Source organism: Mirounga leonina, unplaced genomic scaffold (assembly GCF_011800145.1).
Source record: "Mirounga leonina isolate KUSES-001 unplaced genomic scaffold, KU_Mleo_1.0 Mir_152, whole genome shotgun sequence".
In the NCBI taxonomy this organism is placed as follows: Eukaryota; Metazoa; Chordata; class Mammalia; order Carnivora; family Phocidae; genus Mirounga; species Mirounga leonina.
The window spans coordinates 5,706,286-5,730,365 of NW_023270380.1; the positions used below are offsets into that span (position 1 = coordinate 5,706,286).

General features: G+C 41.2%; 1 protein-coding gene and 1 non-coding gene across 3 annotated transcripts in view; both read right to left on the minus strand.

The window, feature by feature from the left end:
- Positions 1-22,202, minus strand: part of TOMM20 (translocase of outer mitochondrial membrane 20) — a 126,711-nt gene extending 104,509 nt beyond the window's left edge. The window contains exons 1-5 of one of the 2 annotated variants that reach the window (XM_035008486.1): positions 21,898-22,202; positions 16,106-16,152; positions 14,064-14,145; positions 9,474-9,616; positions 5,077-6,338 (exon numbers count right to left, since the gene is read on the minus strand). In XM_035008486.1, coding sequence (XP_034864377.1) covers positions 6,294-6,338; positions 9,474-9,616; positions 14,064-14,145; positions 16,106-16,152; positions 21,898-22,018 — 438 coding nt within the window. In that variant the 5' untranslated portion in view covers positions 22,019-22,202 and the 3' untranslated portion in view covers positions 5,077-6,293. Of the gene's footprint in view, positions 1-5,076; positions 6,339-9,473; positions 9,617-14,063; positions 14,146-16,105; positions 16,153-21,897 lie in introns of those variants that run through there. The other variant, XM_035008487.1, reaches the window with a different exon arrangement.
- Positions 21,347-21,481, minus strand: LOC118013041. Its single transcript, XR_004679914.1, has one exon. It is a non-coding gene; the product is annotated as a small nucleolar RNA SNORA14 (small nucleolar RNA).
- Positions 22,203-24,080: the final 1,878 nt, after the last annotated feature.

The following is a 24,080-nucleotide window of genomic DNA, read 5'->3' on the forward strand; positions in this document are numbered from 1 at the left end:
CACACAGGATATTCAGCCTTAAAAAAGGAAATTCTGCCATTTCGGCCATGGTTCGACCTGGAGGATATTATGCTAAGTCAAATAAGCCAGAAACGAAAAGACAAATACTGCATGATCTCGCTTAGAGGTGGAATCTAAACAAATCACTCATGGAAAGAGCAGAATGGTGGTTGCCAGGGATGAGGGGGCAGGGGAACTGGGGAGATGTTGAACTAAGGGTACAAACTTTGAGTTATGAGTTCTGGACATCTCATGTATAGCATGGGGACCACAGAATTGCATACTTGAAATCTGCAGAGTAGATCTTCAGTATTCTTACATCACATGCCTGAAGAATTATGTGAGGTGATAGATGTTAATTAGCCCGATGGTGGCACTCATTTCACGTCCACATACACCGAGGTATCTTAAATACACAGAATTTTAATTTATAAATCATACTTCAATAAAGATGGGGGGGAAATCCTGAATCTTCCATTTCCCATGCAACACTAGGCAGGTTTCTTAAGCTGTGAAAGGGGAACGACTCCTGCAGACTGTAAGGAGCGAACTGAATCCATTCTAGAGCCCAGAAGTGTTTCCGTCCTCCTTTATGTGTGTTAGTGAACACCAAAAAGCACAATGAGGTGCAGAGGTAGAGGGAGCCGTCCTGGTTTGGGGTGCTCGTTCTAACCTGAGAGGCTAGATCTATCCTTCCTGAGGAGCTAACAATGCCACTAATGCTAACCCAAGTTGGGTTTCTATACTTGCTACCGCAGTCCTGACTACAGAGGAAGCTTTTGAAAACTAGCATAGGGCTCTATAAAAATGGTAATTGATGTAACTGGTTTATGAAACAGTCTCTAAGACCACAAAGTTGTCCTCTTCAAGTGCTGAGTAGGGTGAGCAAGTATATGCACAATGTGAACACTGTCCAGAGGTCATGAACGAAGCTGTTTAACCTGTCCAGGGACTCGTCTTGCGTGCTACTCTGGGTCAACAGAGATAGGTTCTGGTTTTAGAACTTCAAACTTACCCACTCTACCGAGGTACAAACTAAAAAGGCCAGCTCGGTTCAGTCTCATCTACTTCCTTAGGCAACAAAGGAAAGGCAGGGCACATGGATTTAAGATCGCAGTGAAGTTCCAGTGGGATCCGGTTGTTCTCCCTGAACGAGCAGATCACATGTGGGCACATTCCACATGGAGGTACTGCTCAACACCAGGTCCATCTTTTTCAGATCAAGCTCCAGCTTAACCACAGCCTCTCTCAAACCATTTCTTCTCCCACCATTCCCCCACCCATAACTTCTATACCCCTATGACTACAGAGTATTTGACTCCTCTATCAATAGCAGTGGAAATTAAGAAAGCATTTAACACCTCTGCAATGCCTCCTGGACTGTTTCTAGAACACAGTTGTATTTAGCCGTTAAAAGTGAAGGAAAAAGGGGCGCCTGAGTGGCTCAGTCGTTAAGCGTCTGCCTTTGGCTCAGGTCATGATCCTGGGGTACTGGGATGGAGCCCCGAATCGGGCTCCTACCTCTCTCACTGTCAAATAAATTTTTAAAAATCTTAAAAAAAAAAAAGTGAAGGAAAAAAATTACATATATAAAATGTCCTGGAGACCCTCTATCTAAAAAAGACCCTAAATCTATTTGATTCACCCCAAGACACAAACATGAAATAATTTTAAAACACAACCAAAATGCTTAGGGAATGTATTTTCTGTTTAACTGATGTGTCTAGTTGATGGGCTGTTTACAGAAAAAAATCCTAAAACACATTTAAATAGACTGGCCTATCTTGAACATAAAGTCTGATAACTGATAGTCTTTATGCTTCAGAGCATTAGAATGAGTACCACGTGTTCTTAATAATCACATTCTACCATCGGTTAGCTGGCTTTTTAAATTACACATCTCAATTTTTTTTTTTTAAAGATTTTATTTATTTATTTGAGACAGAGAGAATGAGAGACAGAGAGCATGAGAGGGAGGAGGGTCAGAGGGAGAAGCAGACTCCCCGCCGAGCAGGGAGCCCGATGCGGGACTCGATCCAGGGACTCCAGGATCATGACCTGAGCCAAAGGCAGTCGCTTAACCGACTGAGCCACCCAGGCGCCCCTCAATTTTTTTTTTTTTTAAAGATTTATTCATTTGAGACAGACAGAGACAGAGAGCACAAGCAGAGAGAGGGACAGAGGGAAAGGGAGAAGCAGGCTCCCCACTGACCTGGGAGCCCGCCACAGGGCTCCATCCCAGGACCTGGAGATCATGACCTGAGCTGAAGGCAGACGCTTAACCATCTGAGCCACCCAGGCGCCCCTACACATCTCATTTTTACAGAGTGCTGAAGTACATCACCTATGACATTAACATGGCTGCTATAATAAACATTTCCTGTTTATGTTTTCCATACCACCACTGAGTGTTCCTGTGCCACATTCACAGCAGGGCCCCAGACCAGTGGCACCACCAAAACCTGGAGACTTGTTAGAAACACTAACATGGGGCACCTGGCTGGCTCAGTTGGTGGAGTATGTGACTCTGGATCTTGGGGTCCTGAGGTAGAGCCCCACACTGGGGGGTAGGGTTCACTTAAAAGAAAGTAAAAATAATTTGGGGGTCCTGGGTGGCTTAGTTGGCTAAACATCCGACTCTTGATTTGGGCTCAGGTCATGATCTCAGAGTCGTGAGATTGAGCCCCGTGTTGGGCATGGAGTCAGCTTGAGATTCTCTGTCTCTGCCTCTGCCCCCTCCCCTGCTCACACACTCTCTCCAAAAATAAATAAATCTTTAAAAAGATATTTTTTGATTAGGGTCGCCTGGGTGGCTCAGTTGTTAAGCATCTGCCTTCAGCTCAGGTCATGATCCCAGGGTTCTGGGATCAAGCCCCACATCGGGGTCCCCGCTCAGCAGGAAGCCTGCTTCTCCCTCTCCCACTACCCCCCTGCTTGTGTTCCTGCTCACACTGTGTCTCTGTCAAATAAATAAATAAAATCTTTAAAATAAACATATTTTGATTTAAAAAAATACTAATAATATGCTCCTGGCTCAGGTCTACCGCCCAGCGGTGTTAACACTCCTTCCAGGCACCTGTTCCAGTTGGGAACCCACTATTACACAGAATCCTCGCCTACTGACAGGAAAGCACGGGTTCTTCACCTGGGAGCTGTGAATCTTCTCGAGTCAAAAGCAAACGTGCTTTCTCCTGGGGAAGCTGCACAACTGTCAACATTCTCCAACGGATATTAACCGAGAAACAGGTACCACCACTGTGAATCAAATTGAGAATTCACTTCTGCAAATATACACCGAACGAAAATTTTCTCCAAGCCCTTTAATATTTACTTAAACAAGCTGAGGCACAAGCAATAATAAAACCACATTTTTTTTTATGTTACAAGAAAGAAAATTTTGTATAACATCTGCATGGTATACTAATTTTCTCAAAACTTTGTGTAATATTTCATTAATACTCTGGTCCATTAAGTTGGTTCGACAAGGTCAGAAAAGCAAGCAGAAAGATGGTAAAAAAAAAAAAATCACCTTATGGAGGGGTAAGAGGACTCAAACATTTGCTAACTGTGTACTATACCCACTGTACTAGATTTTATGTACATAAATTCAATGTAAATGTAAATTCTAGTTATTAACAAGATAGCGCGGACACTGCCAGGTAAGCCCGTTTTAAGTGCACTTTCACCTTAAGTACAAATTGTGAAATCAAACAGCTCCTTCCCAGGGAAGCACACCAACGTGCACTAATACCTGTTTCCATCTCCAAAGACTTTATACAAGCATGCAACATTAGCACATGGGCACATTCAGGCTGTCATCACTCTTAATTAAATCTTGGGTTGAGCACCATTTGGCCAACATCATGCCTACTTCCTGGTTCGATCACCATGTAAAACTTTTTAGATAGGTAACCCTGTTGAGCAATTACGCGCCTGGGGGAAAACCTTGTTTGGGCTTTTTTTTTTTTTTTTTTTTAAACCAAACTACCCCCTTTCAGAAGTGGCACCTAATTTTAAAGCACAAAAGCTGGGGCGCCTGGGTGGCTCAGTCGTTAAGCGTCTGCCTTCGACTCAGGCCATGATCACAGAGTCCTGGGATCGGGATCAAGCCCCGCATCAGGCTCCCTGCTCGGTGGGAAGCCTGCTTCTCCCTCTCCCCCTGCTTGTGTTCCCTCTTGTGTTTCTCTGTCAAATAAATAAATAAAATATTAAAAAATAAAGCACAAAAGCTGTCATTTAAGTAAGAAAATGACCACATTATCAGCTCCACTGGGAAGATAGCACAGCCTTTTCAACAAGCATTAGATCAAAGCTGATTACTTTTCAGAAAACCCAGTGATACGAAGCTTGGACTATACTACAATTCTCAAGGGCCTATAGCATTCATACCCTCTCCCAAAACTAAGTTGACTGCTCACTCCTCCAGCTCGTCCTTAGATTCTCTGGGGGGTCCATTCCTTCCGTGCCAAGCTGTCTGCCCCTTGCTCTTTCCTCTCTATATTCTGAATGCCCCTGGTCTGAATACTCCCCTCTGACTAAGGAGAGTACAGGACGAAAAGACTGTTTCCTAGCTGTGTGACCAATGACCGTCACTACACTGCTTTGGATTGGGGATCTATGAGTAAAAATGACTAACCAGCATGTTTACACTAGTTGCCTCCCTATCCCCAGACAAGAGTAGGCAGGGTGCCATAAAAAAAAAAAAAAAAAATACTGTTTAAGAGTGCAGAATCACAAACCTGGAAGGTACACGAGGAAGAGTCCTTAAATGTCTGAGTTACATAGTCTGATGTTCTAATTTTATAGATGAGAACACTAGGGGTAAGTTCAGAGATGTAACGTAACCTGCCAAAGGCTATGCAGCTATCCAGAAGCAAAAACTTAGAATCATACTCCAAACTCTTTCCTCTATATCCCAACCACAACAAAAACCCAAGATCAAGGTTAAGGAAAATTTATAAGTAAATTAAGTAAAATATGTAAGCAGACAGGAAAAGTCTTCGGGATTGCTCTAGATTTTGAGACAGAATAAAGGCAATGTGTACAAGGAGAAACTGTTACTCAGTTCAACAGATGACAAGTTAAGTATCAAGGATCTTTATTCTCAGACCTAATGTTCAATCTGTGACTGCAGATAACATGTCACTATTTTGAGAACACCTCCATTCTTTGCAAGTCTTCAGCCACAAGGTTACACCTTATTCGCACCATAACAAGATAAATGAATCAGACTGAAAGAGGATTAAGGAGATACACTGAAGATAAAAGCAAAAGGGAACAAACATTTTACAAGCTTATCATCCCAGTTACCCCAAAGGTTAAGTTTCAGATTTACAAGAGTAATGACAGAACCATATGATTTCAGTGAAAATCAACACAAGTTAGATCTTTAAAAAAAAAAAAAAAAGAGGGCAGGGGATCAATTCAGAAATACTAAGTCAGGCAAGCATGCAAACTTCAGAGTATAAAAAATGCAAGGCCTGGTTGTCCAAACAAACATATCCCTCAGAAGGTGGATTTGAAGATGCTATACAGAACCAAAGCTGAAAGGGACACTTCTCTGAATTAGCAGACCAATTCCCTCATTTTTTAAGTGAGAAAAGAGGGCAGACAATAATTGGTGAAGCTCACATGGCTAGATTAAGGATGTACATAGATCTAATTCCTGGTGCTATTTGCAACTACATACATCTAAAATACAAAGAGATAAATATCCAGAACACATTAAGCCCACCGATTTAAAACTAAACATTTCAAGACAAATACACAGGGAGGGGGTGAATTAATACAACACAGCAGCGCATCTCACATATTTAAGAGATTAAATGGAAAAAAGTAATCTCTCAAAAGATTTTAATGCTCAGTTTTGATAGTTTCCATCCAATTCTTTTATGTAGAGCAAATGTACTAGCTTAAAAAAACGTGCATTCTTCAGCTTTCTCCTATACTTTTTCTGCCTATCTTTCAAAACTAAGCACTGAGTAATTTTCAACTTAAGTAATGTGATTTTATATGTACATACTTTAATTGCACGTTTTAGGAATAAAATAAATCCATATTTTGTAACTCATAGTGTATTTATAAAATGAAAAGCTTTCTATCAAAATACACTTTTCACTGGGAAAAATAAATAAAACAGACGAATGGATCTACACAAAGTAAAAATTAACTCTGGTAGATTTCAGTGTAGGACAGTCCATAACAAGCCTATTTGCCCTTTTTCCCCCAGAGCTGCTCATCTTCCGACTTAAGATTTTAAAAATATTTTTAATTGAGATTATGTTGACATTTTCTCATTCCACATCATCTTCAGCCAAGCTCTGAGCACTTACAATTCTCTGAAAAAGAAAAAAAAAATTTAATTTTTAAAAGTCCTTTGTAGGAGGCAAGAATATCCAATGGAAAAAGACAGTCTCTTCAATAAATGGTGTTGGGAAAACCGTACAGCTACATGCAAAAGAATGAAACAGGACCACTTCCTTACACCATGCACAAAAATAAACTCAAACTGGATTAAAGACCTAAAGGTGAGACCTGACACCATAAAACTCCTAGAAGACACAGGCAGTAATCTTCTTGGACACTGGCCTTAACAACATTTTTCTAGGTATGTCTCCTCAGGCAAGGGAAACAAAAGCAAAAATAAACTATTGGGACTACACCAAAATAGAAAGCTTGTACAGGCAAAGCAAACCAACAAAATGAAAAAGCAACCTAATGAATTGGAGGACATCTGTAAATGATATATCTAATAAGGGATTAACATCCAAAATATATAAAGAACTCATACAACTCAACACAAGGAAAAAAACCTAATAATCCAATTAAAAATGGGCAAAGGACCTAAATAGACATTTTCCCAACAGACACATGAGAAGATGCTCAACACCATTAATCATCAAGGAAATGCAAATCAAAGCACAATGAGGTATCGCCTCACACATGTCAGAATGCCCAGAATCATAAAGACAAGAAATAACAAGTGTTGGCGAGGATGTGGCGAAAAAGGAACACTCATGCACTGTTGGTGGGAATGCAAACTGGTGCAGCCACTGTGGAAAACAGCAGGAAGGTTTCTCAAAAAATTAAAAAACAGGAATACCGTATGATCCAGTAATTCCACTGCTGGTTATTTACCCAAAGAAAATTGAAAATACGGGGCACCTGCGTGGCTCAGTCGGGTAAACGTCTGCCTTCAACTCAGGTCATGATCCCAGTCTGTATCACTCCCTGCACGTGCTTTTCCCTCTCTCTTTGCCCCCCAGTCATGCCTGCTCACTCGCTCTCTCTCCCTCTAGTGCTCTCTCTCTCCAATAAATACAATCTTAAAAAAAAAAGAAAGAAAAAAATAAAAACAGTTAATTCAGAAAGATGTATGCACCTCTAGGTTTACTGCAGCCAAGATATGGAAGCAACATTAGTGTCCATCAATGGATGAACGGATAAAGAAGTGGTAAACATATACAATGGACTATTATTCAGCCATAAAGAATGAGATCTTGCTATTTGCAACATGGATGCACCTAGAGGATATTATGATAAGTGTTATTTCACTAAGATAAACACCATCTGATTTCACTTATATGTGCAATCTAAAAACCAACAAATGAACAAACACAAAAAGGAGAGAGAGACCCATACCACCAAACTGGTGGTTGCCAGAAGGAAGTGGGTGGGGGCAAAATGAGTCAAGGGGAGTGAGAGGTCCAGGATTCCAGTTATGCAAGGATAAAAAGTTATGGGGATAAAAAGTACAGCATAAGGAATATAGTCAATGATCATGCAGTACCACTGTACGGTCAGACAGGTAGTATCAACACTTGTGGTGAGCAGACCATAATGTACAGACTTGTCAAATCAGTAAGTTGTACACCTGAAACTAATATAAAATTGTGTGTCCACATACTTCAATTAAAAAAAATTTTTTAAGGGAAAAAAAATGTCCTTTGTATACAAAGAATCAGATCTTGCTAAAGTTTACCCATTCTGAGATTTCAATATTTAACACTTCTAAACACTGTTATCAAAGAAAATAATGATCACACTACTGTTAGTAGCATTTCAAAATCCAAGGAGAGATACATTATACTATTTTACATGTTAATCAATTATGTAACTAAAACCAAAAAAATTCAAGGTATCTTTTCACTCCCATATAAACTAAGAATACTGATTAACACTTTACTAGTCATTCTATGCTCCTAACACTTCCCTTTCTGGTTTGAAAATGCTCAGTCATCATACAAGAAGGAATACAGTAATTCCAAAATTCGCATTTGAAAATATTTCCAGATAACATAAGTTAACTGAGTAAAGGAGGCCATTTTTATAAAGAGGAGTTCAGGTTTCATCCTGAACTCATCCACATTTCAGAAGACCTCACACCCTCAGGTCCATCTTCCAAAGGCACTATGCTATGCTGCCTTTCCAAGAGCATATAATATTAAACAGAAGATTCTGATTTAGATAGACCAGGAACCATATTAGTCTAAGTAAGAAGGATTAAGACCAAATCTTTAGTTTTATCAACTCTTTCCCTTAAATCTTTGGGGCCTTTATTTTCTCTCCAGTCCCTTTCCAATCTGAGTAAAGATCAGTTTGAAGAATTAACCAATTATAGGGGCGCCTGGGTGGCTCAGTCGGTTAAGCTACTGCCTTCAGCTCAGGTCATGATCCTGGAGTCCCACATCGGGCTCCCTACTTGGTGGGTAGTCTGCTTCTCCCCGACCCTCCCCCCTTCTCATGCTCTCTGTCTCTCAAATAAATAAAATTTTAAAAACCTTAAAAAAAAAAAAAAGAACCAATTTTAAATCACACCAACTGTGGAAATTAACACACGAATAAACAAACTATTACAAAAAATAGATTCATTTTGGTTCCTTGGAAAAAATTAAAAATGAACAAAATGCACTTTAATGAATTAAGTTATATATATTCTTTTATACAAATGGTGTTGTGTTCAATATAGATTGGAGATGTAGTCAAATAACTCCAAACTCAAAGCCCACCTTGGCAGAAGCAGAGGCACTGGGGCCTTTAGACAAGTGAGGTCAGAGGGTATCCGCAATCCTTTATGATCTAATTTCAGGCTATGACATCTCGGCCCCCTATGCCAGGCCACATAACTGAATGCATGGGCTCACAAGAGTCGATAGAAAGCTAGTTTCAGAAAGTAGCTGAGAGTGGCCTGAATTTTGGTATTTGAATACCAAGGCCTGAGATTTCATACTATGAGATGAACGTATCCTGATCCACACGTAGGGCACAATGACTAAATCTTATGCTCACTCACTCCAATATTCTTGGGAAAAGAAAAATTTCAAGCACCGCTATCTCCAATTCTACTTTGATTCCAAGGAATGAATGGGTTTCATAATTTCATCATGTTCACTAGACTAATTTTTAAATGTCAATGTCCCTAAAACATTGAATTCTCAGATTCTACTCACTTTTTTAACGTTTCAAATCCTTACCTGACTAATTGTTGGAAGCTTGGTCAGAAGCATCTGGAACACGGGTGGTGGAAGAGTTTGCTGTAACACCTGGAGCAACTGCTGTGGTTGTCCACACACAGCAATTGCATTTGTCAGATGGTCTACACCTTTCTCATATTCGCCTGAAAGATTTACATAAAAATAACATGTGACCTGAAAAGCCTTTGCCTTTGTCAAAAATTCAACTCTAAAGCCTTCACTGTGTCTCCAAGCGATACTGACCAAAAACATCACACAAGTAAAAACTTGGAAATAATCTACAGTACATTCATAGAACTGAATATTATAAGAGCATTAACAAAAACAAATCAGATCACAGGTACTGATATGAAAGTGTCTTCAAAACACATACAAAAAGGGAGAAATTAAAGTGCAGAAATGTCCAAATATATTACTATTTATAAACTTAGAATATTTCTGAAAAATTATGTAAGAAATTGCTAATTATGGGGTGCTTGGGTGGCTTAGTCGATTAAGTGTCTGCCTTCGGCTCAGGTCATGATCTCACGGTCCTAAATCAAGTCCCACATAGGGCTCTCTGCTCATCGGGGAGCCTGCTTCTCCCTCTGCCTGCCACTCCCCCTGCTTCTGCTCGCGTACACTCTCATTCTGTGTCAAATATATAAAATCTTAAAAAAAGAAACTAACTATGGAACACTATTTTTCTGAAAAGAACTGGAAGACTGGGGATTGAGGTGGAAAGGAGGCCCAAATTCACTTTAGATTAATCCCTTATATTATTTTGAATGTTATCACATGCAAATTCAAAAAAGGAAAAAAAAAATCTTTTTAAGAAAGTGATGCTAGTAGGAAAAAGTCATACTAACAAGTGGCAAGAAGCAGGTAACAAAATAGCAATTATCTCTGAGTGGTACGATTTTCTTTTAATTTATCCTACAATGGACACCAAGTCTTCCAACCCTGAATAAGAACGTGACCATATAAGGGACTGAAGAATGGTATATGAAGAAGAGGCATTGCTTGCTGTAACATTTCACTTGAGAAAATCTAAGGACTGAGGTATTCAAACTGAAGAAAGCAGAACTCTACAAAGCATTAAAAATGGAAAATACAGGGCGCCTGGGTGGCTCAGTTGGTTAAGCGACTGCCTTCGGCTCAGGTCATGATCCTGGAGTCCCGGGATCGAGTCCCGCATCGGGCTCCCTGCTCAGCGGGGGGTCTGCTTCTCCCTCTGACCCTCCCCCCTCTCATGTGCTCTCTCTCATTCTCTCTCTCTCAAATAAATAAATAAAATCTTTAAAAAATAAAAATAAAATAAATAAATAAATAAAATAAAAATGGAAAATACAAAAGACTTCATTCTTTCTGCATGGGCTTGGACCTCCAATGGGGGGATACGATGGCTCCAATGACTTGGAAATTAAGATGCCACTTGGCCACTGAATCCTCATACCACTGAATTTACAGGCAATATAAGGGATTACAACACTGTTGCCTGGAGATATTAATTCTGATTATTAAATGGAAACAGAGCTGCTTCTGGATTGTTATGTGTAGAACACAGGATCCCAAGACACCACCTAACATTTCTAAATACACTGGCAACAGTTAATGAACCACCACAGCAACTCAATGCAGTTTCCACTCTGCACTTGCAGACCTGGGCCCGTTCACATCATCCTGAGATGAGATCTGGCTCAGTTAAAAGAATTATGCTTATGGGGCGCCTGGGTGGCTCAGTTGTTAAGCATCTGCCTTCATCTCAGGTCATGATCAGAGTCCTGGGATCGAGCCCTACATCGGGCTTTCTGCTCAGCAGGAAGCCTGCTTCTCCCTCTCCCACTCCCCCTGCTTGTGGTTTCTGCTCTCGCTGTGTCTCTCTGTCAGATAAATAAATAAAAGAATCTTAAAAAAAAAAAAAAAAAGAATTATGCTTATGGAAGACCCCCAGATGGAGGAGACCGCCAACCAACGAAGTTCACTGCCTCAATCACTCATGCTTTCACATGACTTACTCTGATGTTGACTTTTTCCCTAAATCTAACCACCTCAGGTTCGGTTGGTAGTTTCCTTAAGAAAGGCAGCTTGACAGAGTTAAGTAACCCTCTGCACAGTGCTGAGCTAAAGTGTGGAACGTGAGCTTGGGAAAACGAGTAACTCTTGCCTATCCTTCCCTGGCCTTCCTCCCAGCCACCATGAGTTACTGTCCTTCTCAATCTGGAGCTGACAGCTAAGTCAACAGATGGCCACAATGCACAGATCTCCAAGACAATCCAAACAGAAGTTATTATGAGTGTACTTTTTTCTAATATGTTCGACTGTGAGTAAAATAATTTAAAATAGTGATTCTTGGGGTGCCTGGGTGGCTCAGTTAGGCATCTGCCTTCGGCTCAGGTCATGATCCTGGGGTCCTGGATCAAGCCCCACATCGGGCTCCCTGCTCAGCAAAAATTCTGCTTCTCCCTCTCCCTATGCCCTGCTCGCTCTCCCTCTCTCCCAAATAAGTAAAATCTTAAAATAAATAATTAAAAGTGTTTCTATTTTGAAAGAATATTTTGATAGTATCAAATAGACCTTTATTTATGAGCATAAACAAAATATTTTGAGAATGTTTGCATGAAATGAAATACTACAACCTATATCTTCGACACATATTCCTATATATGCAGCTTTCTTTTCAAATATTAAAGGAACAGAGTCTCTCAAACGAGGTCTATGAAGATTTAAGTGCTTTACTATTACTCCATGATTAAACCTCAGGTTTCTGGGGCGCCTGGGTGGCTCAGTCGTTAAGAGTCTGCCTTCAGCTCAGGTCATGATCCCAGAGTCCTGGGATCGAGCCCCACACTGGGCTCCCTGCGTGGCTGGAAGCCTGCTTCTCCCTCTCCCACTCCCCCTGCTTGTGTTCCCTCTCTCGCTGTCTCTCTCTGTCAAATAAAATCTTAAAAAAAAAAAAAATCATTATAAACCTCAGGTTTCTTATTGTTATGGGGTAAAAAGGCCAAAATTGTTTTCTAGTAAGGCATTTCCATTTTTATTTATAAATATTATCAGCCTACTATGCCATCCAAATAAGATAACTGTTTCCTAAAGAAAAAAGCAAAGCAAGAAATTACTGGGAAGGGGGAGACAAGACAAAAAGTAACATGTCACCACCACCTCAAACCTTTAATCCTTTCCATAAAAACAAATAAAAAACCACAAATGACCTACATCATGTATTTCTAAATCTTTTTTTTTTTTTAATTTTATTTATTTTTATTTATTTGACAGAGAGACACATTGAGAGAGGAGCACAGGCAGGGGGAGTGGAGGAGGGAGAGGCAGGCTTCCCGCTGAGCGGGGAGCCCGATGCGGGGCTCGATCCCAGGACCCTGGGACCATGACCCGAGCTGAAGGCAGACGCTTAACGACTGAGCCACCCAGGCGCCCCTACATCATGTATTTCAATACTATCTAAATCTATGATACAGCAATCATCATAAGAAAATTTGACACTTAGTATCGTTTTTATTAATGATAGCAAATACTTCAAAGTTACTTTTGAAATAAAAGCTAATTTGGGTGGTGCAGTCAGTTAAGCATCAGACTCGACTTCAGCTCTGGTCATGGTCTCAGGGTCCTTGGATGGAGCCTGACGGCTCTGCACTGGGGTGTGGAACCTGCTTTAAGACTTTTTCTCTCCCTCTCCTTCTGCCCCTTCTCCTACCCCCAGAGTCCCCTGCGCACACACACTGTCTCAATAAATAAATCTTTTAAAAATAAGTAAAAGCTGGGGCGGCCTGGGTGGTTCAGTCCACTGAACATTTGCCTATGGCATAGGTCATAATCCCAGGGTCCTGGGATTGAGCCCCGCATCAGACTCCTTGCTCAGCGGGGAGCCTGCTTCTTCCTCTGCCTCTGCCCTGATCGCTCCCCCTGCTTGTGTGTTCTATCTCTCTTTCTGTCAAATAAATAAAAATCTTTAAAAATAAATAAAAGCTCATTTGTCACTAAAAATTTATAAATACATTTGAGACTAAATTACTGAATTATAGTTCTCAAATATGTCAGTTTCATCATTTCAACTTCACTAATAGTAATGTTTTAAAAAAAGAACCTTAATCCTTAATTGAATATGTAAAGCACAAAGCCTAACTCTAGATCAGATTCAGATCACTGGCTGGTCCTGAAATCAAGCACCATGAACTCACTGTGTGACCCTGACACGTAAATTAACCTTCTCTGGGACTTGTATTAGCCATTCCTTCCTATAAACATTAGAAAAGACCTGAAGATTAAATAAAGAAGTAGTATATGCCTAGATCACACTCCTGCAGTTATTATTTACATATTGCAGAGAGAGACCGAGGCAAGGCTCCACCTCAGGACCCCGAAGTCATGACCTGAGCCAAAATCAAGAGTCAGACGCTTAACCGACTGAGCCACCCAGGTGCCCCTAGAGCCACTCTTAAATGAAATAATTTTCTCATCAGTAAATGACTTGCCTTGAAATATTTGGAGTAACTTTTTTAAAAGCTGCTACACTACACCAAAAAAAGCCCCTTATCACCATAAATTTAGAGTTACTGTGAAGAATTCTAATTTCCTCATCTTTTAATGACCTACCTTGGGCTAGCAACTCTTCACCAAGCTGTATTTCTTCAAGGAAGAATTTCTGAACAGCTTCAGCATCTTTAAGGTCAGGTAACTGTTTGGAAATACAGTAGTTAATAACTGATACCAAAATTATGCTGGGGACATAACCAATACACAGAAGATCATGCTACTAAAAACAAAACAACAAAAAACTAACTCATTATAAAAAATGATAAAAAGAAACCTACTCTTCAATACTTACAAGCATTAGTTTAGTATCTACATTTAAATGAATATAAGAAAAAAATACTTATTGATCAAACTGATACTAGAACAGTTCTCAGAAGGCTGTACATCAAACCTAAAGTAAAAAAATGAATACAATTCTCTATCAGAAAATAGGCACTTTACTATTTATACTATTTTGATTACCATTTTTATATTTTTATGTAACTGTAATCAACTTTCTTCTGACCCAGTATTATTTTGTATAGATTTTACTGCATCTAAAAGATTATTTTTAAGTAGTAATAGAATATTCCATTGAGAAATAGGATTGCTTAATCATGATCTATGTGTTGCACATGAACTACTTCTAAATTTTTTTTGCTATTACAAAGCAGCTTTATTTAAGTAGGTTTGCATTTCTTGTTTTTGTTTCATAGTTTGTTACATATTACCAGACTATGGTAACATATAATGCCATCGGCTATATGACTTATTAAAAAACATAAACCTACTATTAAAAAATCCTATTCTTTTAAAAAACCTAGACTTCTATTAATGGAAGTTTTTGGTTCCTGATTAGTATTATATACACTCTCATTACCAACACAGATGCAAAAATTTAGATTTCTGAAAGTAGAGGCATCTGTCATCAACTATCCCAGCACAGGCAAGAATTTGATTATTCTTGAATCTAAAAATACACACTGATGCATGTCTGTATCTACCTTCCCAGGTCCTTAGAAAGAAAAGGCTACTGAAACACTACGAACATGTATTTCAGAAAGGTAGTGTAGACATAAGAGAACAAAGTGGTTGACTCTTAGTTTCACTATTACTGTGTCCAGTCACTTAGCTGTGTTAATTAATTACCTGATTGTTTCAAAATAACAAAATGTAACATTTTCTGATATAATTTTTCTTTGCCTCAACTTACTTTAAAAAGAACCAATACTGGGTCACCTGGGTCGCTCAGATGGTTAAGCGTCCGCCTTCGGCTCAGGTCATGATCCCAGGGTCCTGGGATCGAGCCCCACATCCGGTTCCTGGCTCAGCGGGGAGCCTGCTTCTCCCTCTCCCTCTGCCTCTCTCCCTGCTCATGCTGCTCATGCTCTCTCTCTCTCTGTATCTCTTTGTCTCAAATGAATAAAAAAAAAAAAAAAGAACCAATACTGATCCTGTAGTCCAAGTCCTAGGAATCCAGACAATGGAACTAATTTTAATAAAAAAGAAAAGCTATATGTGCAATGATTAACATTTACTTACTTTACTTACACATGTCACAGAACATTTTTTTATCAAGCAGAAAAACCTATGTAGTCATTAAAAATAATCATGAACATAGGATCTATGAAAAGAAAAAAGATTTTTATCTACATGTACATATAACATCAAGGTAAAAAATTTGCCATGTGGTAGGATTCTGGATCAGTGGTATGAATAATCCTATATAACTTTTGAAACAAATAGCATGTGGTTCTTTTAAAAGAAGCTGAAGGAAGGAAAATTAAATTAATGTTTTATTGTATTATTTTGAAGCAGCTGAGTGAGAAAGCTTGAACCGTTTGGTAAATTGTCTTCTGGAGACTATCAGCTTATTTCCCCTTAAATATTGCTCATGTAATAAGTTGTCTGCTATTTGGGCCAAGAAGGGGGAAATAATGATGGACCAGACAATCTGCAGTTGAACTGAATAAACTATTCCAAAAAAAAAAAAAAATTGTATTTTAAAATAGAAAATCAATGCCTGGTATCAACTAGCTTTCTCAAAACACACTTGAAGTAGATTTTAAAATCGTTATTTCTATAACATATATAAATACAATATAAACAAAAAAACAGATTACCTTGCAAAGTCCAGCTCTCTCCTTGGCAAGCTTTTGTTTCTTTCTTCCTGCAAGAAATGGAGTATTTTCATTTTACCATTATTAAAATGGGAATCAAAAGAAGTCAAACTGCTGTGGCAGTCATTCATTCTATTTGTAAAACATCCCAGAGTAGGGCTCTCCTATTCTCGTCTCCTTGTGATTTGTCAGGGTCTGAGTTCCGGTCAATGAGCCATGGACAATATGACATTTCTGGGCAAGAGCTTTTTCCTTCCCTCTGGGGCACCAAGATCAGCAATTTTGAAGATGGAGACAATTCTAACAGGTGATTAATTGCCATAAGCACAGCAAGCCCCGCCCCAGCCCCCAGCTACACAGGACATGAAACACAAGCAAGAATTAAACCACAGCTGTTAGAAAGTTTTATTACTGAAATATAACAGGTTCAATCTTTACTGAAAGTTGAAAGCTATCTGACATTCCTAAATGAGAAAAAAGGGGGTAGGAAGACAGTATTCAGAAATGCACCGCAGGGGCACCTGGGTGGCTCAGTCGTTAAGTGTCTGCCTTCCACTCAGGTCATGATCCCAGGGTCCTGGGATAGAGCCCCGCGTCCGGCTCCCTGCTCTATGGGAAACCTGCTTCTCCCTCTCCCACTCCCCCCTTCTTCTGTTCCCTCTCTCGCTGTGTTGTGTCTCTGTCAAATAAATAAAGTCTTTAAATTTTTCTTTAAAAAATTTTTTTAAAAATGCACTGCAAAATTCTTAACTACTGCTGGCTGGTTAAGAAAAAAACCCTCTGCCTACACTCTGTAAACTGTTTAGTTTTTTGTCTTGTTTTTGATTCGAAAAAGCAACACTACATATCTCAAAAGTAAGTGATGTTTAAAATCTTAAAACCCTTAAGCCAAATCAATAAAGGACACTAACAATATTTTAAATTGCTATAGGGGCTCCTGGGTGGCTCAGTTAAGCTTCTGACTCTTGGTTTTGGCTCAGGGCATGATCTCAGGGTCATGGGATGGCCTGCGTTGGGCTCTGCACTCAGTGCAGTCGGTTTGTCCCTTTCCCTCCACCTCCGGCTCCTCCCCCCTCCCACAGACTGAGCTGTTCTCTTTCTCAAATAAATAAAATCTTTAAAAACTTTTCAAAAAGTAAAAAATAAATTGCTATTTAATGATATACTCCATTTGAAAGGGTGTTAGCACAGGGGAAGCTCAAGTAAATTATATCAAAGCTCAAGTTTTATATCCCAGCTCTTCTTAGTGTCAGTGGGACCTTGGGCAAGTTAGAGTAACCTGTACCTCACTTTCCTCTTATATAAAACTGGCCTAAGAATGATACATGCTTCACAGAGCTGTTGTGAAGATTAAATGAGTTAATGCATGTAAAGTATTTTTTAACAGTGTCTGATTTATAATGTACCGTATGAGGAGTTGGTAATGAACTACTTCAGCAAGTATCTGGTATTAAGATAGTTCACTACCAGCAACTCGGCTAAGGAGTTGTGCTATGCTAAGTATCTAAAGTTTCCCAAGTCACTAAAACGTACCAGTAACATGGAGACTGTGGCATAGCTAAAAACGTTAAGGCTCTAATACTTATTACCTGGGTGATCTCTGACAAATAAATCTCTTAAGCTCTCTAAAGATAAGGCACGTTTAACCACCACTGTGAGAAACAAAAGCTTCATAAAACAAGCAAATGTCCTCTGAAAACCTTAAAGTGTTCTACAAATTCAAGTCTCAATCAATGCATGACTAGAGACAGTGACCTGTTTGCCTAACTGCAGTGAGATGGGTTAATTTACTGTGGTCCAGGAAACTTATCTACCCTAACAAACTGGGTTTAACCACACCCATACCTCTTGCCAACTCCAACCCCCAAAACACCTGAAGTGCTACAACTCTAAGGCTTAAATACAATTCTAGCAGTTTCAACCACAAAAAGTACATTAAATAAGCTGATCTTATACATAGACTTGAAGACTGCCTATTTTTCTAACAAACTACCTTTCCTAGGTATTCACCTTCAGGCAACTAACTGTAGGGAAACAGAACCGTAACATTCTACCCTCAATTTGTTTAAGGTTTTCATTTGGCCGTTCTTAGGCAGAAAATAATGAATGCTACCATACTAAGTTAACTAATTACTGAATTTCACTAGTGCCAGAAGGAGACTACTAAGACTCTGGACATGGACGACTTCACAGAGGCAGCAGACATGAAGATAAAGGAACACTGAGATGTTAAGATTAAGCACCCAGTGGGGCGCCTGGGTGGCTCAGTCGCTAAGCATCTGCCTTGGGCTCAGGTCATGGTCCCAGGGTCCTGGGATCGAGCCCCGCATCGGGCTCCCTGCTCTGCGGGAAGCCTGCTTCTCCCTCCCACTCCCCCACTGTTTGTATTCCCTCTCTCGCTGTCTCTGTCAAACAAATAAATAAAATCTTAAAAAAAAAAAAAAGATTAAGCACCCAGTAAGTTTTAGATGCTACGGGGTCAGACACTATTCTAAAGGTTATTAATTTGCTTACTTGATCATCACAGTAACACTAAAACAAGTACTATCATGATCTCCATTTTACAGACGAGAACATTTACCAAGGTCACAACTAATAAGTGGTAGAGGGGCAATTCAAAGCCAAGCAGCTGAATTTCAGAACATGTGCCCTCAAACATAATTCCGTATTGCCACCGCACGCTGTAGAAAAGCTGTAAGAATGTGGACAATACTGACTCTGTCTTTGGCCTTCCATCTTGTTCCTGTGCACTGGATGACCTCTCTTGGGGCTGTTATGTTCCAGGTCCCTTGGAGATTCCTGTACATATCTTAGAGAGGCCCAAGGCCACAACTGGGGGAGGCTTTCTTTGGCCTCCCATGAATCCGTGAGAGATAACAGTCTCTCTCCTTCCTGATGCACAGGTAGTGCCACAATAGCTAATAAAAGGTTAGCTGTCATTTAGGTGCTTGCGTGCAAATCCTTTGATCCTGCAACAATGCTCTTCTGCTAGTGCCCTCACTCTAGAAATGTGGACCAAGGTCTGGACTTTGTGGAGATTAACTGTGCAGCTGGATCATCTGCCCACTCCCCCGCCGTCAGTAAGTTACGCTATATAAAACTGTAAACTGTATGGAGTCACCTGCTTCATTTTCCAGTCTCAAAGTGCCTTCTCAGTTTGGGAAATACTTCACTATCCCTCTGCTACCTTCTAACAGAAGTGAAGACATTCCCATAAAAATAAAAGGCACCTCAGAAATGAACATGGCAAGTCTGTGGAATAAACAGAGAAATACAGTTTGCTAAACCAGATCTATGGAAAATGACAATAATGATGAAACCCAATAGAGAGAAACTTAGTTTCCATTATTATCCAATCTTAGAGTTTTTTTTTTAATGTGGTGGGTGGAGAGTGATCGTTTTTGAATGTTTGATACAATTACCAAATTTTAAGATTGATTAGTTGCTTTAAATTTCTAGCATAAGATTAAAATTTTAGCTTTAGTTTCATAAGACAATTTACTTGTTACCTTATCAGTTATTATACTATCTCTGTAATAAAGTGAAAGATGGTAACAGACTGCAAAATCATGGAGTTAAACATTCAATGAGCAAAATTAAACCCTGACTCATCAGTATTTACTAGAAATCAGTCCCAAGTGCTACTGTGTAAACCTAACAAGTTAAAACAGACTTTGTCTACTTTCAAAAATACACATAAAACATGAACTTACAGATTGCAGAATTACTCTGAATACAAGTTTTACTTCCTAAAGAAAAGGTCAAATAATTATATTCATAAATAATCTATAGCATCCATCAATTACCATGTGTCAGGGACTTTATACTAAACTCCCTATGTATTACAACATTTTACAAAAGAGGGAAACGAGGGGTGCCTAGGTGGCTCAACTGTTAAGCGTCTGCCTTCGGCTCAGGTCATGATCCCAGGGTCCTGGGATCGAGCCCCGCATCGGGCTCTCTGCTCCGCGGGAAGCCTGCTTCTCCCTCTCCCCCTCCCTCTGCTTGTGTTCCCTCTCTCACTGTCTGTCAAAAATAAATATATAAAATCTTTAAAAAAAAAAAAAGAGGAAAACTAAAGCTTTAAGTCGCTCACCCAGGGTTACTCAGTTCATCATTCATGCCTGTCAACTGAGATCATGAGGCCACTGCAAACGTTAGAAAAAAATTCATGGACTGAAGATGACGGAAAAGGGATTTTGAAAATAATCTCTCAATTTGTTTAAAATGACAGCTTCTATGATTTCTTCAACCAAAAACGAGTTTTCTCAAGATTTCTAACAATAGATTGCAGTGTTTCCAAAGGAAGAAAGGATTAATCCATTCTTTACTGCGCTCTGTAGCTATGCCACCACCACCACCCCTCCAGCTATTATTGAAACTACCAAAAAATGATCTGAATTTCTAGCTATGCTTACAGCCAGCATTTATGGAGGGGCTAGCTCTCTGTCAGGAATGGTGGTGGGCACTTCAAACAGCTCAGTCTTCACAAAAACAACCAGAGGCAGGCGACAATACCTGATTTTACGAGCTATGAAAATTAAGATTCAGAAAGTCTAAAATTATGCAGCTAATCTGTGACTCACCTGGGCCTGGAAAACTGAGTGTCTGAATCCAAAATAGCATTCTTTCCATTAGTCTATCTAACTGTAAATAAAATAAATTCTCTGTATACCTTCCTTCCTAAAACATAAGATAACTAGAATTAGATGTGATATTCTAGATCGTGTAAGGTCATCTTATACCTATACCCCCAAGAGGCTAGGTCACTAGCCACGTGGGGCTCCTGAACACTTAAAATTATTCACTACTGCTTCATTAAATACTAAGCATTCATTAAGATAATCACGCCTTCCTAACGTCCCAGCTTTAATAACTTGGGTATCAATTTTAATGCTATTTTTTAAAGATTTCTTTATTCTAAAGAAATTGCACAAGTGGGGAGAGGGGCAAACGGGGGGGGGAGCAGACTCCCCGCTGAGCAGGGAGCCCCATGCGGGGCTCAAACTCACGACCCTGACATCATGACCTGAGCTGAAACCAAGTCGGATGCTCAACCGAACAAGCCACCCAGGTGCCCCTCAATTTTAATTTTAGACATTATTTTGACCGAGCAACCTAGATAGGTACAAAATTATTTATCTCAACAAATTTACTCTTCCACTGCTGCGAATAAGGCCTCCGAAATTCAAAAACCACAATGGTTTTGGTGACATGATTTCCCTCATGTGAACCTCTCTTAAAAGATGTCGCAGGTATGAAATAAGACTGAGCCACAGGAGAAGCGCAGCCCTTTGGACTCCCCTGCAATTTCTATAGCATTCACTCATATCTTGGAAGCATTTTCAGGGAAGCTACCAAGGGGGTTTAAGAATGCAGCAACGATACCGTTGATTTACGGATCTGGTTTCAAGCACAAATTCGTAAAAGACAAAACACACGACTTCGAGTTAAGGAGAAAGGTTTAAAAAGGTGAACGGCAAAAAGAGCCCCCCCCCCCCCCCCACACACCGAAATTACAATACAAACGAGAGCGCGTTCAGACGACAAGCGGTTGGGGAAGACAAAATGGGAAAAATCGTCCCTCCAAAATGGAGGGAATCCTGCAGGGCACCAGAGCCGGGAGCGACACCGGGAGCGCGCAGCCGGCGCCGCCGCCTTTTTCTGCCGGGCACCCCCGACTCCCCCCACGGCCCCGCGAGTGGGCAGCGGGGAGCAGGCACGCGGAGGCGGCCGCGGCGGCGAAGGACAGGCGGGCGGACGCTGCGGGCCCGGGGCCGAGGGGACCCACTCACGTTCTCGAAGCCTGTTCTTGAAGTTGGGGTCACTCCGTCTCTTGCGGTCGAAGTAAATGCAGTACCCGATGAAAAGAGCCCCGCAGACACCCGCGGCGATGGCGCTGTTCCGGCCCACCATCTTCCCTCGATCGCGGAGCAGCAGCGAGCGCGGCGGCGTCGGGGCCGGCGAAGAAGCAGTTGGCCGTGAACCCTCGGCGCGGACCACGCCACTGCGCCCTGACGCCCGCCGCGAGGGACGCGAAAAGGCCGAGCGCACGCACTTCCGGCCCCAGCAGCGCGAGGTCCTCCGGCACGTCCGCGGCAGTGCCTGAGCAGCGGAGCCCGCGCCGCTTCTGCGCCTGCGCAGGGGGTTAGGCGCGGCCGCCCAGGCGCCTCGGGGTGGGGTGTGCGTTGGTGTCAGGGTTTGTGGGGGATCTCGCCCTTCCTCAGAAGCCGCTGAGCGTGACGTAGCGAAGGTGGTGCGTGGCCGTCGTGTCCATACTCTAAAGACTCGGTAGCTGACGTTCTTGCTGTGTCAAACAGATGGAAGGGGCTGACGACAAATGCTTCTTCCTACTCTTGTATAATAAAGGCAACTTGTGCCTCGTTTGAATGGAACTGAGATTGCTCACAATCTGTGCAGCAAGCACCATAATCTAGTGATTCAGTGTCAAAGAATATTACAATATAGTTTCATGAGGGGTGGAAGAAAATTAAGCTGAGCGAATATTGGGAAAAAAACGGATAAAAGATTGAAAAAAATTGAAAACATGAGTTGTCTTACAGTCTCTGGAAATATATGGTAGTTTGAATTTAAAAGACACGGCCACGTGGGTGGCTCAGTTAAGCAAGTTAAGCAAGTCGGCCTTCCACTGGGGTCATGATCCCAGAGTCCTGGGATGGAGACCAGCATGGGGCTCCCTGCTCAGTGGGGAGTCTGCTTCTCCCTCTGCTGCTTCTCCCCCCTGCTCATGCTTGCACTCACTCGCTCTCGCTGAAATAAATAAAATCTTTAAAAAAATAAAAAGACAAAACCTTGGTCAGAAAGCAGACATAAAATAACTTTACAAATTGAGAGGGGTAAGAGAAGGCACATACAAGGATGTGTAATAAAAGTGGCTGCCTCTGTCCCCAGTCTTAGGGAGGGATAGGCGTGACAGCCATGGCTCTTACTCATGGTGAGTCCTGACAGATTATGCTAAGCAGTCCCCTGGTGATGGGGGCTGGCCAGGCCAGAAAGACCAACATTGTGGTTAGAGGGTTGGGACTTTGATCTAGGTGATACCCCTGGGGAGGAAGGGAATTAGAGGGGAGGAGAGCTGGAGATTCACGGCCTACATAATGAAACCCAAATAAAAACTCAGGACGCAGAAGCGGGTGAGCCTCCCAGGTTGGCAATACTCTGTGTAGTGTCTACACCAATGTGCCATGTGCTAGGAGGGTGAGGTGTTCTGACTCCACTGGGAGGGGACAACAGAAGCTTCAAGTGTGGGACTCTCCCAGACTTCTCCCTATGTGTCTTTCCCTATGGCTGGTTTGGTTTTTATTTTTTGGTATAATAAAATTGTAATCCTAAGTGTAACATGTTCCTGGGGCATCTGACTGGCTCAGTCAGAGGAACATGCAACTTGACCTCCCAGTGGTGAGTTCCAACCCCATGTTGGGTATAGAGATTACTTAAATAAAACTTAAAAAGATAAGTGTAGGGGCATCTATGTGGCTCAGTCAGTTAAGTGTCTGCCTTCAGCTCAGGTCACCATCTCGGTCCTGGGATCAAGCCCCGTGTCAGGCTCCCTGCTCAGTGGGGGAGTTTGCTTCTCCCTCTCCCTCTGCCCTTCCCGCCCCGCCCCCCATACCACTGCTTGTGCTCTCTCAAATAAATAAAAGCACTTTTTTTTAAAAGTTGTAACATGGTGGCGCCTGGGCGGCTCAGTCGTTAAGCGTCTGCCTTCGGCTCAGGTCATGGTCCCAGGGTCCTGGGATCGAGCCCCGCATCGGGCTCCCCACTCCGCGGGAGGCCTGCTTCTCCTTCTGCTGCTCCCCCTGCTTGTGTTCCCTCTCTCCTTGTCTGTCAAATAAATAAATAAAATCTTTAAAAAAAAAAAAAAAGTTGTAACATGCTCCTGAGTTGTCTTTATAAATTATTGAACCTGAAGGAGTAGTGGGAACCCCCAAACTAATAGCCAGCTGGTTATGAGAGA